At 41.9% G+C, this 17,986-nt stretch overlaps 1 protein-coding gene across 1 annotated transcript in view; it reads right to left on the reverse strand.

The window, feature by feature from the left end:
- Window positions 1-13,163: 13,163 nt before the first annotated feature.
- Window positions 13,164-17,986, reverse strand: part of LOC126101221 (odorant receptor 43a-like) — a 38,457-nt gene continuing 33,634 nt past the window's right edge. The window contains exon 4 of the mRNA XM_049911912.1: window positions 13,164-13,349. Coding sequence (XP_049767869.1) covers window positions 13,164-13,349 — 186 coding nt within the window. The remainder of the gene's footprint in view (window positions 13,350-17,986) is intronic.

Here is a 17,986-nt window from a genome sequence, read left to right on the forward strand (position 1 = left end):
ACTGAAACATTAAGTTAGAATGGTACCAAGTGCATGAAGTAGAAAAACCGAAAGAATAATCATATTTCCGAAGTATACGTTGGTGTACCTGTCGAGTAGAATGGCTTGGTTTCGACAGTGTCCTGGGAATAAGCACGGGAGACACTCTTGAATACAATGATTTGAAGCCCCTCCAGCTACACGCGAAATAATATTTCTGCCATCTCTCAAGGGAAATGCTCCACCATGTAGTAATCACTATAACCTGTCGCCTCTTTCAAGTTCATAGTCAGGTGTATTACCTTTGTACCAAACATTTCAACCGTCCAGTGGACTGAAATAGCGTGACTCCATTGTACCTTGTTACAAAATAAGATTCCAGGGAATCTTAATCTTAATGTCTTGTTTAGCGTTTGACTGTATACTATACTTTGAGATCAGGGGGGATGGACTGCTTTGTTATTGTTCGGTGAATCTAATTTACACGATTTTCAGTTGACTATTTGCAGATGTATTCAGCCTGATATGACTGAGTACGGGTCCATGTGTAATTAGTGAACACTGCGTATTATGAGCAATTCTCCCGTCGATAACAGGTCTCTAACGTAAAACAAAATCAGAAGTTATTCCATCATGGAGACTTTTGGCACGCCGCAGTTTAGGTTACACTACGCTGACAAGGGAATGATCCAACCCGACGTGTGAAATTTTTCACATACAAAGAATACACCGAAAGAAAACGCACTGTCAGAAGTTTAGCTGCTTAGGTGCAATACAAGTAAATGGTAAAAATATTCACACTAGCAGCACGAAGAGCCCCTTACAAAAGCGGTTTGTAAAGCCCTTCCTGCTCAGGACACGCATCGCCGAATAAATAGACGCAGCCGTGCCAAGAGAAGGTAGCGTAGCGTAGTGCGAAGTCCAGAGAGCTCACAAGAGAATTGTATGTACTTAAACAATACCAAAATGCTTCAAATCATTAATTGTTTGAATAGCTTGCAGTTCTTTCTTACAGAACTGACTAGTAAAGGGAAGGAAGTCAAGGCACTATAGGACCTTTTCTTTATTATTATTATTAGAAACGACTTCCATCAATAGGGACATTAATTTGTCGATATGAAGATGTAACAGTTTCTGCAGAACAGCTCTTATGATTCCAGAATGAGAATTTCACTCTGCAGCGGAGTGTGCGCTGATATGAAACTTCCTGGCAGATCAGAACTGTGTGCCGGACCGAGACTCGAACTCGGGACCTTTGCTTTTGGCGGGCAAGTGCTCTGCCAAATTAGCTACCCAAGCACGACTCACGCCCAGTCTTCACAGCTTTACTTCTGCCAGTAGAGCACTTGCCCGCGAAAGGCAAAGGTCCCGAGTTCGAGTCTCGGTGCAGCACACAGTTTTGATCCGCCAGGAATTTTCAGCTCTTATGATGATTTTTCAATAATATATATTTTGCTGACAATGAAACAGTCCTCGTTTAAAATGGGAATTGTTTCTAGGATGATAAAAAAATGAGAAAAAACGTTTTCCTTATGTCAGGCACACCAGGTAAAAGAATAATTAATGCATTATGGCACTTCAGAGTAATGACTAGTTTCATTTGAACAAAACTGGATTGGGAGAAGAAACGATTGTGAACCTTGTTTTGCGTATTATGCTGTGTACCAGGCATATTGATCAAATTCATAAAATGTGTTGATGCAAACTACTTTGCACAAATGTCTGAAGTTCAACAATACCGATCCGTTGATAAACCTGAAGTGCTATAGAGCTATCGGAAATTATACTGTCCGAAAATTTTCTGAAAAATGTTTCACACTACGGCAAATTTCTTTATCCAAGAGGCTGAATCAAAATATTAGTTCTGAGAAGCAAACAAATTGTTTTAACAGTCTTCTCATCGCCCTCCTAAAAAGAGAGGTGTCGCTATGTCCATGTGAAGAGTCCAGCGAAAGCAATGAACTATTTTCTGAAAATTGTAAGACAACGCTTCAGAAGTCACTTTGAAAATTATTCTCTCTCATTTTGCCAGAGTGTCTCACATCTATTACAAGGATTTTACAACCAAATAGTTTTTTTTTTAATTTTCTGTCCTATTTTGCTCTGAGGCTCCTGAAGAAAGATATAAAGCTCTGAAAAACTAATCTACTGATTGCTATTACTGACATTGTTGTATACGAATGTGTCGTAACATTTATCGACTACAGAGCTCCTACTCTGTCTTATTCGCTCGAAATCATAAAGTGTGGTTTACACGCAATTCGTGCACGAAACATGATCGACTGGCTATTTACACAGTATTGTAGGGGGTAACAAGAAGCTTCGTCTCCACATCAGCTACGAATTTCTCTGTAGTATTGTCTGTTAATGACACTTCCTCTACCCGTTTCCTTTTCCGTATAATTTCCTGAATCTGTTTAACCAGATCTAAAAAGCCGGCAAATCAGTAAGGTTCATCTCCCTTGCCACTGAGATCACGCAGTCTCGTAGATCTCCCTCGCTAATGCTGCACTTGCTCTCACGTACAGTTCTAAATTTTTCTTTCACAGTTTTGCGAGTTTCATTTTCGCACGTATTTCGTACAATGCGTTAATCTTTCTTTCCCTTTATTTAATTCATGCTCAGATTTTACAAAACGTTAGCGGCTTTGCACTCTGCTTCTGTGGAACCTTTTTCTCCCTCCATTAATTATCTACAAATTTATAGCCTATTCTTTCTCACTGAAAGCTGTTACTGTAAATGTTTTCTTTGGTCTTGGAGTGAAGTCTACCTTCGTTCTGGACTTATATTAGCACAACTAACATCATTCGAACCAAAGCTCACGGAATTATATTTCGGTTCCACTAACGTTTCCTTAATTTCTAACGAAATGTCGATATCATTCGGATAAATGTCCTAGAAATTAACTAATAAATAACACATTTGTAGATCTTTAGCAGAAGCAGGTGATTTCGATTGCATACCAAGTTCTTCATATTTCGTCTTTGCATGGTTCAAAAGATTAATTGGATTCCACATTAACGTGAAACTCTGGAACCTGTACAATGGCAGAAACTGTTACCAAAAATATACGAAGAATTCAGAAAGAAAATTAATTTAGTTTTTTTATCTCTATTGTTAACATCTGGCGATACACCAAAGGCAACTTTTAATTGGACTGATGACCTAAGTCCCATAGTGCTCAGAGCCATTTGAGCCAGCTGTTAATTTTTAAGGATATTAAATGAGTCGCTAATTCCAAGGAATAGTAACTGTGAGCAACTTTGTCAGAGAAACTGTCAACGTGAAATGAAATTCGCTTTACAAATTACGATTGATTTGGTGATGGTATCCGTTTACCGAAGCTTCGTCAACCTAGGATGTGTGCACACTGTCTTGGGCATGCGCTGGCTGCTGTAGCTACGGCTGGGGTATTCATTTCTCCAAGCACCTGGCGAGATTCGAATCTGGCAAATTTCAACATTTGTAAAAAAATACTTGCGAACCATCTTAGCACCTAAATTTTTGAGATAGTGTTTCTTTTGGTGTATTCTGCCTGTGTAAAATAATTTCTAGGCATGACTGGACAGTTAGTTTAGTTATACTCCTATATGAGTTAACTGTACACACTAGCAGGAATGAATTTTTATTGGTGGTAAATATTAAATAATCACTTATAATTTACAATTTAGCACATAATAAGTGTTCAGAAGTGAATAAGCAGAGACCATATGTTTATATGTCCGTCTGCCTCTCACACAACTCTACCCAAATAAGACTGGAAATCAGCTGTACGTATGTTAATACCGTCCCTTGCCCCTCCCGTCCTCCTTTGCACATTCCCCATACAGGATTATTATCGGATTAGTGAAATGCCGCGACGTCAATTTGTGTACTATTCAATCATCGTCTCTAATAGCCCCCATAGGTTTAACAATTTTTCCACGTGGTCAGTGAGGTTGGTGATAACGACAATTATCAGAAATATCGTACGACCGCCCGTTGCCTAACCTTGAACATTTCATGTCTCGCAATTAAAGCTTGTCAAGAAATATTTTATCCATTGGTGTGTTTCTCCTGAACAAATCTGTTACGTACGTTCGAAAAAGACGTTCATGCAGGGTGGTCAGAGACATAACTTGTCAGGATGTTGCAGGGTAGGTTGCGCTGAGAAATAACTGTCAAAAAAATCGATCTGTTGTGTCGTTTCCGGTTTAATTATCAGTGAAGTTAGCCGAACAGTGGCACGCGAAAATTCAAGCGGCCTGTCAGAAACAGTGTCGCCAACTGTGTTCTTTGTGTGTTTTCCTCGAACCGATCAGAAGTAGCTTTTGCCCACCCACCTTAAATTTGTGACATCCGAGAAAAGCACACTGTATCAACTAATCAGGATCTGTATAAGTGCTAACTCACGCATTCACGGTTTTCTCTGTATTACCACATTTAAGCGCGTACAAGTACTTCAACTTACACGCACTAAGGTCTGAATGCCTAAAGTTAGTTCTAATTAAATCGGAAACGGTGCAACGTACCGATTTTTTTAGCTTTTGTTTCTCAGTACAGCATTGCAACACACCTACAAGCTTTTCAATCTGTTTCTGAACAACATGTATAAAATTTAGGTCCTTAACAAGGCAGTGCATTGATATACCAGTCTACTTTCTTTCATACTATGAGAAAAGCACACACACACACACACACACACACACATATATATATATATATATATATATATATATATATATATATATATATATATATATATATATATATGCTGAATGAAATAATCAATTAATGTAGTATTTTAAGCAAAACAGTTGAACCGTTCTTTGGAAATTTTGCTTCTGCGTGCACGTATTTTGAATAATAATTTTACAGGCGGCAGGATAACACGACCATAAATTCACTGCAATTTAGCCGTTAGACGCACCCGTGTGCTTTATTTCATGGCCGAAACTTTTTGAGCATTGTCAACCGAGCCATCGGCGTATTTTGTGTTATGGGCCATGTGGTAACGGCTGACATTTGTCAGTTTGTGTAGCCTCTGCTCTTTGAACGTCACATCAAAAGAACAGGCGTTTTGGTAGATGTAAAAGCAGCTCAGTCATTCAATTTTGTATATGGCTGATATAATCAATTTATGGCTTTTGGTGCAATTATACGGAAGCTTTTACGAAACTTTGTTTCCAGAGGGCTACGCTGCATTACGTCCATTACTTTTTAACATAGTACTCATTTAACGACGCGTTTCGTTCGGCATGCATTGTGATTATCAAGAGTAAATGCTGGATCCCTTAAATGAATTGCGAATAAATATGTAAAAATGGCCCGTCAGTGTACATTTCGGTGTATTAAGAGGCCTACAGCGAATAGTAAACTTGTGTATCAGATGACGTTACTAAATGTCGGATGTCCAAGACCCTTATGTTGTACTCTTCCGTCAAAGATGGTTGGTACAAGGTAAACTGCGAATATTGGTATATTGTATTTATTCATCTTTTGGCCGTTACAACATCACTCAGAGTGGACATTAAGGTTCACAAATAAAGCGAAACAATGTTAAGAAGATAAAACAGTCCTAGTTCTATAGCACTGCACAGCACTACATAGGCCTGCACTTTCATTACAGTGTAAGTTTGAGTAATTAAGACTTAGAAGCTTTTCTTATGCAATGAGTTTTTAAAAGAACTACCAAATCAGAGGGATATATTTGTAGTCATAATATATAAACACATACAAATAAATTCTCGAATCTAAGATAATACGTTTAATAGTTACTGTTCTTTTGAGAGCATGGATCGTGGCGATGAACATCTCTTTAGAATTACCGATTGTTGATCCTGCCGAGTAGCGTGTAGTATGAGTAAGAAGCCTTCAGTAGCTGTAACAGAACCAACACTAGACATTAATGTTTCTCCCTCTCTACCGAAAAACTAAAGTTAACATTGCAGTTTCCATTTTGAAGTACGTGCAAAAACGCTGTTCTGTTTTTCTATACCCATTCTTCTACATTTAAGTACATTTTACAATTATTTTAAGTTCCGCATGATATGTAAGTGAAAAATTACAAAACTGAAAACGAAGAATGAAAATAAGTAATTAAACTTTCTTCATGTTTTGGACGTATTACTTTAACTAATGCAGTAGAAATGTAAATATTAACTTTTTATAACGTGTTAGAATCTAAATTTCACGCCTGGAGCACGTCAGACTAAAATAATAAAGTAGTAGCTTGATGTATAATTTTTACCTTTGGTAATCGAAACAGATCGACATTGTCGACATGTGACTCAGTGAAATAATTATTTTTATTGAAAATGTAATGATACAACGACCATTTACCAGCAGCCTGTGAGGTCCAAGTGTGGCTCAATGGTTAATGTTACTGATTATTTTCTAGGATGTCGTGTGTTCACTTTCCGATAACCATTACTGAATTTTGAGGCTGATTCTGTCTGGAAAAGTCTTCACCTTTTCTCAAAAAAGCCAATGAAAATCTGCTTCTGTACATAAGCAGTGCATTTAACACCCAAATCTCCGATATAGACTTAAATGGAATAGCTTCCACCTGGCACAGGTCATGTGTTTTAATTAACTGTTCGCCAATGCATAATAATTTAGTAGTAATCAGTACTTCACACCGTGTTCTACCGCACGGTTAGATTGAAGAAACTTTTTACTGAGGTTCTGACAAACTGAGAACTTAGTGCAGGCTATTAAAGGAATGACGAACGTTTGAATATCAGTGTCAGCAATTTAGTTTTCAACTGATGTAAAAGCAGTGAGCGAATTGTGAGACAGAGAACAGCCATTAAGCACGTACTTAACGTGTCAGACGAGGTACGTTCAGGAGTTATCCACGCTTTATAAAAGAGGAGCCTGAGTAAGTGCATTTTTTCATTTCTTGTATTTAGTCCTCCAGTCCACAAGGTTGCGTATTCGCTCCTAAAATAACGTTATGTACCATTCAAAATCAGTGTCATACAATATCTCCAAGAGGTCAGGGACAGAAAGGGACAGAAAGTTGGCTGAAACCAGACGTAAACAGTAATGAAATCCTAAACTCAGATAGGAATGTATACCGCAGAGACAGGCTGGACAGTGAAGGGGGAGGCGCGTTTATAGCGATAAGAAGTGCAATAGTATCGAAGGAAATTGACGGAGATCCGGAATGTGAAATGATTTGGGTGAAGGTCACGGTTAAAGCAGGCTCAGACATGGTAATTGGATGTCTCTATAGGCCCCCTGGCTCAGCAGCTGTTGTGGCTGAGCACCTGAAGGATAATTTGGAAAATATTTAGAGTAGATTTCCTCACCATGTTATAGTTCTGGGTGGAGATTTTAATTTGCCGGATATAGACTGGGAGACTCAAACGTTCATAACGGGTGGCAGGGACAAAGAATCCAGTGAATTTTTTTTAAGTGCTTTATCTGAAAACTACCTTGAGCAGTTAAACAGAGAACGGACTCGTGGCGATAACATATTAGACCTTCTGGTGACAAACAGACCCGAATTATTTGAAAAAGTTAACGCAGAACATGGAATCAGCGATCATAAAGCGATTACGGCATCGATGATTTCAGCCGTAAATAGGAATATTAAAAAGGGTAGGAAGATTTTTCTGTTTAGAAAAAGTGACAAAAAGCAGATTTCAGAGTACCTGTTGGCTCAACACAAAAGTTTTGTCTCAAGCACAGATAGTGTTGCGGATCAGTGGACAAAGTTCAAAACCGTCATACATTATGCGTTAGATGAGTATGTGCCAAGCAAGATCGTAAGAGATGGAAAAGAGCCACCGTGGTACAACAACCGAGTTAGAAAACTGCTGCGGAAGCAAAGGGAACTTCACAGCAAGTATAAACATAGCCAAAGCCTTGCAGACAAACAAAAATTACGCGAAGCGAAATGTAGTGTGAGGAGGGCTGTGCGAGAGGCGTTCAATGAATTCGAAAGTAAAGTTCTATGTACTGACTTGGCAGAAAATCCTAAGAAATTTTGGTCTTATCTCAAAGCGGTAGGTGGATCAAAACAAAATGTCCAGACACTCTGTGACCAAAATGGTACTGAAACAGAGGATGACAGACTAAAGGCCGAAATACTAAATGTCTTTTTCCAAAGTTGTTTCACAGAGGAAGATTGCACTGTAGTTCCTTCTCTACAGTGTCGCACGGATGACAAAATGGTAGATATCGAAATAGACGACAGACGGATAGAAAAACAATTAAAATCGCTCAAAAGAGGAAAGGCCTCTGGACCTGATGGGATACCAGTTCAATTTTACACAGAGTACGCGAAGGAACTTGCCCCCCTTCTTACAGCGGTGTACCGTAGGTCTCTAGAAGAGCGCAGCGTTCCAAAGGATTGGAAAAGGGCACAGGTCATCCCCGTTTTCAAGAAGGGACGTCGAACAGATGTGCAGAACTATAGACCTATATCTCTAACGTCGATCAGTTGTAGAATTTTGGAACACGTATTATGTTCGAGTATAATGACTTTTCTGGAGACTAGAAATCTACTCTGTAGGAATCAGCATGGGTTTCGAAAAAGACGGTCATGTGAAACCCAGCTCTCGCTATTCGTCCACGAGACTCAGAGGGCAATAGACACGGGTTCCCAGGTAGATGCCGTGTTTCTTGATTTCCGCAAGGCGTTCGATACAGTTCCCCACAGTCGTTTAATGCACAAAGTAAGAGCATATGGACTATCAGACCAATTGTGTGATTGGATTGAGGAGTTCCTAGATAACAGGACGCAGCATGTTACTCTCAATGGAGAGAAGTCTTCCGAACTAAGAGTGATTTCAGGTCTGCCGCAGGGCAGTGTCATAGGACCGTTGCTATTAACAATATACATAAATGACCTGGTGGATGACATCGGAAGGTCACTGAGGCTTTTTGCAGATGATGCTGTGGTGTATCGAGAGGTTGTAACAATGGAAAATTGTACTGAAATGCAGGAGGATCTGCAGCGAATTGACGCATGGTGCAGGGAATGGCAATTGAATCTCAATGTAGACAAGTGTAATGTGCTGCGAATACACAGAAAGATAGATCCTTTATCATTTACCTACAAAATAGCAGGTCAGAAACTGGAAGCAGTTAATACCATAAATTATCTGGGAGTACGCATTAGGAGTGATTTAAAATGGAATGATCATATAAAGTTGATTGTCGGTAAAGCAGATGCCAGACTGAGATTCATTGGAAGAATCCTAAGGAAATGCAATCCGAAAACAAAGGAAGTAGGTTACAGTACGCTTGTTCGCTCACTGCTTGAATACTGCTCAGCAGTGTGGGATCCGTACCCGATAGGGTTGATACAAGACATAGAGAAGATCCAACGGAGAGCAGCGCGCTTCGTTACAGGATCATTTAGTAATCGCGAAAGCGTTACGGAGATGATAGATAAACTCCAGTGGAAGACTCTGCAGGAGAGACGCTCAGCAGTTCGGTACGGGCTTTTGTCAAAGTTTCGAGAACATACCTTCACCGAAGAGTCAAGCAGTATATTGCTCCCTCCTACGTATATCTCGCGAAGAGACCATGAGGATAAAATCAGAGAGATTAGAGCCCACACAGAGGCATACCGACAATCCTTCTTTCCACGAACAATACGAGACTGGAATAGAAGGGAGAACCGATAGAGGTACTGAAGGTACCCTCCGCCACACACCGTCAGGTGGCTTGCGGAGTATGGATGTAGATGTAGACGCAATAGGCTATGGTAAAGAGTTTATTGTGAATGTTGGACGGTAGTTGAGGATGTGGTCGCAGTTTCCAACTTGTGAGCAGCCAGTCTAGTGCTCGGACCAGCACTTCCGCGCACAGGGCTCTCAGGTGATATCCATGACTGGACCTTCTTATATTTGTTCTTCTAAGCGCAGAATCAGCCTACGGTGGTAGTGTTCTTTTGTTTACTAAGACATGTGGTTGCTGACACCACGAATTCTTTAATAATCACACACCGCATGGCAAAAATTTGCTGTGAAGGTCGTTTTCAGAACTCAGTGGATGGTACTATGCCGCCATTGTCCCACCTGGACAGTGCCATTCGCAGGAATTCTCGACGCTGCCGCTACTGCTTCACACCTTCACCAAGGAGATGCAGCCATGGACATCCTTCCTCGTGGAGGTGGCGTGGCACTTCGTGCTCTCCACCTGCCTGGGCGCTGTGTGACAGTGTGCTGGCTTCCTCACTCCCTCTGTCCGCCGCTCGTGGTCTCGCGGTAGCGTTCTCGCTTCCCGAGCACGGGGTCCCGGGTTCGATTCCCGGCGGGGTCAGGGATTTTCACCTGCCTCGAGATGACTGGGTGTTTGTGTTGTCCGCATCATTTCATCATCATCCAGGAAAGTGGCGAAATTGGACTGAGCAAAGATTGGGTAATTGTATGGGCGCTGATAACCACGCAGTTGAGCGCCCCACAAACCAAACATCATCATCACACATCACTCCCTCTGGTGCCGCCATCTCTTATAATCCTTTATTTTCCCATTTGTGATTTGGAGAGTGCCACATTCCATAATTATTATTACAGGCCCAACGCTTCCTGTCTCTACCTTCGCACCACACATCACGAGATCTACCCCTGAACCACTCCTTGCTGGCAGGCCGTGGTGGTCTAGCGGTTCTAGGCGCTCAGTACAGAGCCGCGTGACTGCTACGGTCGCAGGTTCGAATCCTGCCTCGGGCATGGATGTGTGTGATGTCCTTAGGTTAGTTAGGTTTAAATAGTTCTAAGTTCTAGGGGACTGATGACCATAGATGTTAAGTCCCATAGTGCTCAGAGCCATTTGAACCAACTCCTTGCTGGCTCTACCCCAGCGTCCATTCTCGTGTTCCAGCGCAGATAATTCACATTCCTTCTCCCAGTCCTTTGGATTATCGTGCTCCAGCGCACGTCACACGTTCCAGAACGGGCTCATTCGCACAAGAAATAATGTTACTCCCAACACCCTGGTCTTCCGATCGGCCTAATCAATTTCGTACGGAGACGGGTCATTTATTTTTGTGCCACGACTTCTGACTCCACGGCACGAGACTATTGGCTTGAGGTGTGTATATTTTTCTGCCTGCATGTAGATGCAATCCCTCTCACAGTAGCTCTGCATGCGCTAGCTGACACTTGCCAGTTGAGAAGCAGCTGTCGTTCGTAGTTTCCACACCACTGGCCATCGACGACAACGATTCGAGGACACTGCCCTCAATGATCGCTGTAGACTCACTGGACTCCAAGCCGTTGCGAAGGTCGCACATCTGTTTCTTGGGAGGGGAGGGTGGGGAGCAGATGCAGTGCCAACTCAGATGGACTCAAAACAGCCAAGATGATTCCCGTCTTTCCCGTGAAGGGGAAAAATTCTGTATCAGAAGATAGTCCGCCAGCAATACAGGCCGTTTCTATGGGCCACCGAATCACGGACCTGTTGGTGCTGTGTCAGCAAGGAAGAAACACGACAGTCAGAATGGCAACAATGGGGACCTCCAAGCGCTGCGTCGTTGGAACTAAACAAAACGTTCAGGATAACAACAACTGCAACTGGTTGCCGTCACAGGTAACTGTGTCAGCCGCCACTACTACAAGCTGCCAGTAGGAGGCACGATATTCACAGCACTGCTTGCGTACACGAGATACCATTCCCACAAGTAGGCAGTCCTCCATTTCTCTGCCACAACAAGTGAGTTCGGTCCCAGCCACTAAACCAATTTGGTCTTGACTACCAAACAAGTCGAGTAGCACCTGTTCCTTTCCAGCCAAAGAACCTGTTCAGTCCCAGCAAATGAACCTGATTCTACAGCAAGTCAGTTTGGTGCCAATCACCAAGTCTGCCAGACTGAGCAACCAAACCAAAACGCAGTCCAGCTGCTGATACAGGACGACTTCGTCTGCGCCGTCCTCAGGAAGAGCCAGCGGGTTTGCAATGAACTTTGACGTCGTCTACCAATAGTCCTTTAGGACTCCAGCCTCGGACTCGCTCTTCGTCTTCACCAGCCCCGTCCGTCTGAGATGCCATTTCGCCAACGAAGTGCCTTTGCCTCACTCACCATGGTCTCTGAGAACTCCAACCTTTACACTTGGTATCAAACGATAATAGACTTTATTATTGTGAATTCTTTACAGCAGCTCAGCTTGTGGCCTATCTGCACAAAGATCACAGTGACTGTGCTTCATTACGGACAATCAAAGAGTGTCATCGATTAACGAAACTGTCAGACATAGCAGTACATACTACGTTCAGAAGATCTTTTTCTGTATTAAATGGCTAGTTCTACGGTTCTTCCGTTGTCTTTATTTACGCTATTCGTAGTAAAATGTATCTTGAATTTTTTCTTTCTATATACACCATGCCATGGCAACAACATCATCGACGATTATTTATTTTGTATAAAATTCGGTCAGAGAATTTGTAATAAATGTTGCTATAAGAATGGAATAAAGTACAGTACTGATTTAGAGTTCTTAATTATTGCGACTGGTTATAGAAGTATAACCAGAATAAGGGTTAACGAGAGGTATTATCGTTTCGAAGAAGACCGTAGAAACAGTGAGGATGACGAGCATCACGGATGCCACAGTACATGATCAATTGATGAAATTGTGAAAAATGCGGAGGAAATAACTATGAAAGAATGGGGATTACTAAAAGAGGACTCCCATCATACGGTAGCAAATGAAGTGCTTCATGCTAGTACTTCTTTCTTTCATCCTTTTTATTTTGGGTATGAAACGTCTGAACCCAAATTTCGTTCTACAGGTGAGCAATTACGGATGTGACGGCAACAGTAATGCTCTATCTCCCCAGTGGAAGCATTCTAGACATATATGACCGAATAGAGCTCGGCAAGTGGGGTCGAATGCCCACTGTGCTCTTCTGGTCTTCGATTACTGCGGGATACTGCACCAGGAGTTTCAGCGACAAGGTGGAATGTTCTAAGGCCGACATTTTACGACTTAAGATGAGATTAAAAACTCATCGTCAACAGAGCTAAAATCTATCCCTGAGATCGTGATCCAGAGGTGTCTCGGACACCGGAAAGAGCGCTGGCAGAAATGTATAATATCCAATAGGAGTATGTTGAAGAGGATAACATTAATGCAGAAGAATTAATTAAATTCTGTACAACAAACTAAAACTTTTCGTTATTTTTTGAACACATCTGAATACAATTTTTTTACTGTTAATGTCTCCGATATTAATGTAGAGCAACTTTAAATACATAGTGATGTCGCAGTACTGACCGAGATGAAGGTGGGCCGGTTGATCTGGAGCAGGCCGCCTGCTGTAAGCACCAGCGACCTCTGCGCACGACACATGAGGAGGGAGAGCGCGCGTTTGAAACGCCCACTGGCCTCCACCCAGGCGCAGCTGTACGCCGCCTCCGCCACCGCCTCGCTCTGTCAGTCACAATCACTGAGCTACACTCCGTACACAGTGTTCAAGACAAACTATGAGGACTGGGTCATTTAAGTAGAACGTATACTAATTTATTTATAAAATATGTAAACATTACTGTATTTTGTGCATTAATATGTATTCTAGCAGTGTTCTAGCAGTGTTCTAGCAGTAGTGGACACCAGATGATCCTGAGAAAGATCCCAGCAGAGAGGTCGAAACGTCGGTCATTTTAGTAGAAATATGACGCTGCCTAATAACCCAGAAGATTTTAACTTCAGCGACAACGGCCACGAAAACCTCCAGAATTACATAACATGTATTCAGTTCGCAGATAAATTCCTTGTAATCGACATTAAATTGTATGAATGAGTGGTACCTGTTCTTTCGGACATGACCACGTGGGATCCTCGGCTGTGATACATAAACGTAAATTGTAGGTGAAGGGGGAGGGGGGCGGGAAGACAGGAAAGGCAACTGGTTACTGATGTCGGCCGCAATTGGACATTACGCGGAATCGGCGGCGACGAGTAAAAATGTGATTTGAACCTAAGATCTTCTGCTTTCTAGGCAGACGCCTGGACACAGTGTCATCGCAATTGCACGGACTACCTCGGCACGCCCCACGGCCGGACCACACTATGACCGAGCGCCACCTATGCGCAGCCCCCGTCCAGCTGTGATGCCTTTATGTAAACAGAAGGTGAACAGGAAGAGAAAGGGAGTGAAAGGAATGGATTATTGAATCCGCGTAATGTCTCGATGCGGCTGACATCAGCGACCACTTTCCTTTCCTATCTTTTCTCTCTTGCCCCCTCCCCAAACCAACACCCCCACTCCAAACCATCAATTTACGTGTATGTATGACAGCTACGGCTTGCACATCATGTGTGTTCTTCAAGTCCGAAAGAATAGACACCACGCAGCCATATAATTGATTCGCCTAGACGCGCTATAGATCCACTTTCTTCAGTGTGGATGCAGAAGTACGTCCGACATCTTGCGGCAATCTCAGAGTAGCGAGCATAGAGGACATGAATAGGGACTGCACCTAGGTGGCGCCCGGTGGGAATGTGGATTGACCGTGAGGAGTCACGGCATAGTCCGTGCAGCTGCGATAACACTGCGTAAAGGATGGCGCAGTAGTTAATGCACATGCCAAGTAAGCAGGAGCTCGTTGGTTCGAAACCCGATCCAGGGCACATTTTCACTCGTCGCAGCTGATTCCGCGTAAAGGCCAAATGCAGCTGATATCAGTAGTCCCTTCTCTTTCCTATCCTTCCTACCGCCCCCCCCCCCCCGCACCAAAACCAACTTCAACTTACAATATTACATCGCCATGCATTTTTATGTCAACATTACTATCATATTCAAATATCAGAACATATCGAGAGAAAACAGATATTCACCACGAAACAATTATAATATTCACAAAACTTAAACAGACGAACACAAGATGTCCATGTGCGAAACCTTGTGTGGTTGCAACAATAGTATTCTGTAAAATAAACACACCAAAGTTGTTACAAAGAATTGGCCCATAGAACTGCAAGAATGAAAGTATGTAAAGTTAAGGCGCCACTTAATATGGTCTCATAAGACTTTTGGTCAGGTGATTACAGGGTTATAAATACAAAATCATATAGGGGTAATGCAGGAGTAGGTTTAATAATGAATAAAAAAATAGGAGTGCGGGTTAGCTACTACAAACAGCATAGTGAACGCATTATTGTGGCCAAGATAGACACAAAGCCCATGCCTACTACAGTAGTACAAGTTTATATGCCAACTACCTCTGCAGATGATGAAGAAATAGATGAAATGTATGACGAGATAAAAGAAATTATTCAGGTAGTGAAAGGAGACGAAAATTTAATAGTCATGGGTGACTGGAATTCGTCAGTAGGAAAAGGGAGAGAAGGAAACATAGTAGGTGAATATGGATTGGGGGGAAGGAATGAAAGAGGAAGCCGCCTTGTAGAATTTTGCACAGAGCATAACTTAATCATAGCCAACACTTGGTTCAAGAATCATAAAAGAAGGTTGTATACCTGGAAGAATCCTGGAGATACTAGTAGGTATCAGATAGATTATATAATGGTAAGACAGAGATTTAGGAACCAGGTTTTAAATTGAAAGACATTTCCTGGGGCAGATGTGGATTCTGACCACAATCTATTGGTTATGAACTGCAGATTGAAACTGAAGAAACTGCAAAAAGGTGGGAATTTAAGGAGATGGGACCTGGATAAACTGAAAGAACCAGAGGTTGTAGAGAGTTTCAGGGAGAGCATAAGGGAACAATTGACAGGAATGGGGGAAAGAAATATAGTAGAAGAAGAATGGGTAGCTCTGAGGGATGAAGTAGTGAAGGCAGCAGAGGATCAGGTAGGTAAAAAGACGAGGGCTAATAGAAATCCTTGGGTAACAGAAGAAATATTGAATTTAATTGATGAAAGGAGAAAATACAAAAATGCAGTAAATGAAGGAATACAGACGTCTCAAAAATGATATCGACCAGAAGTGCAAAATGGCTAAGCAGGGATGGCTAGAGGACAAATGTAAGGATGTAGAGGCTTATCTCACTAGGGGTAAGATAGATACTGCCTACAGGAAAATTGAAGAGACCTTTGGAGAAAAGAGAACCACTTGTATGAATATCAAGAGCACAGATGGCAACCCAGTTCTAAGCAAAGAAGGGAAGGCAGACAGGTGGAAGGAGTATATACAGGGTTTATACAAGGGCGATGTACTTGAGGACAATATTATGGAAATGGAAGAGGATGTAGATGAAGACGAAATGGGAGATAAGATACAGCGTGAAGAGTTTGACAGAGCACTGAAAGACCTGAGTCGAAACAAGGCCCCGGGAGTAGACAGCATTCCATTTGAACTACTGATGACCTCGGGAGAGCCAGTCATGACAAAACTCTACCATCTGGTGAGCACGATGTATGAGACAGGCGAAATACCCTCAGACTTCAAGAAGAATATAATAATTCCAATCCCAAAGAAAGCAGGTGTTGACAGATGTGAAAATTACCGAACTATCAGTTTCATAAATAACAGCTGCAAAATACTAACGCGAATTCTTTACAGACGAATGGAAAAACTGGTAGAAGCTGACCTCGGGGAAGATCAGTTTGGATTCCGTAGAAATGTTGGAACACGTGAGGCAATACTGACCTTACGACTTATCTTAGAAGAAAGATTAAGAAAAGGCAAACCTACGTTTCTAGCATTTGTAGACTTAGAGAAAGCTTTTGACGATGTTAACTGGAATACTCTCTTTCAAATTCTGAAGGTGGCAGGGGTAAAATACAGGGAGCGAAAGGCTATTTAAAGTTTGTACAGAAACCAGATGGCAGTTATAAGAGTCGAGGGGCATGAAAGGGAAGCAGTGGTTGGGAAAGGAGTAAGACAGGGTTGTAGTCTCTCCCCGAAGTTATTCAATCTGTTTATTGAGCAAGCAGTAAAAGAAACAAAAGAAAAATTCGGAGTAGGTATTAAAATTCATGGAGAAGAAGTAAAAACTTTGAGGTTCGCCGATGACATTGTAATTCTGTCAGAGACAGCAAAGGACTTGGAAGAGCAGTTGAACGGAATGGACAGTGTCTTGAAAGGAGGATATAAGATGAACATCAACAAAAGCAAAACGAGGATAATGGAATGTAGTCAAATTAAGTCGGGTGATGCTGAGGGAATTAGATTAGGAAATGAGACACTTAAAGTAGTAAAGGAGTTTTGCTATTTAGGGAGTAAAATAACCGATGATGGTCGAAGTAGAGAGGATATAAAATGTAGACTGGCAATGGCAAGGAAAGCGTTTCTCAAGAAGAGGAATTTGTTAACATCGAGTATAGATTTAAGTGTCAGGAAGTCGTTTCTGAAAGTATTTGTATGGAGTGTAGCCATGTATGGAAGTGAAACATGGACGATAACTAGTTTGGACAAGAAGAGAATAGAAGCTTTCGAAATGTGGTGCTACAGAAGAATGCTGAAGATAAGGTGGGTAGATCACGTAACTAATGAGGAGGTATTGAATAGGATTGGGGAGAAGAGAAGTTTGTGGCACAACTTGACTAGAAGAAGGGATCGGTTGGTAGGACATGTTTTGAGGCATCAAGGGATCACAAATTTAGCGTTGGAGGGCAGTGTGGAGGGTAAAAATCGTAGAGGGAGACTAAGAGATGACTACACTAAGCAGATTCAGAAGGATGTAGGTTGCAGTAGATACTGGGAGATGAAGAAGCTTGCACAGGATAGAGTAGCATGGAGAGCTGCATCAAACCAGTCTCAGGACTGAAGACCACAACAACAACAGTTCATGGTTACTACACTACTAGCCATTAAAATTGCTACACCCAAAGAAATGCAGATGGCCATTAAAATTGCTACACCCAAAGAAATGCAGATGATAAACGGGTATTCATTGGACAAATATATTATACTAAAACTGACATGTGATTACATTTTCAGGCAATTTGGGTGCATAGATCCTGAGAAATCAGTAACCAGAACAACCACCTCTGGCCGTAATAACGGCCTTGATACGCCTGTGCATTGAGTCAAACAGACCTTGGATGGCGTGTACAGGTACAGCTGCCCATGCAGCTTCAACACGATACCGCAGTTCATC

The sequence above is a fragment of the Schistocerca cancellata genome, chromosome 9, assembly GCF_023864275.1.
Source record: "Schistocerca cancellata isolate TAMUIC-IGC-003103 chromosome 9, iqSchCanc2.1, whole genome shotgun sequence".
NCBI lineage: Eukaryota > Metazoa > Arthropoda > Insecta > Orthoptera > Acrididae > Schistocerca > Schistocerca cancellata.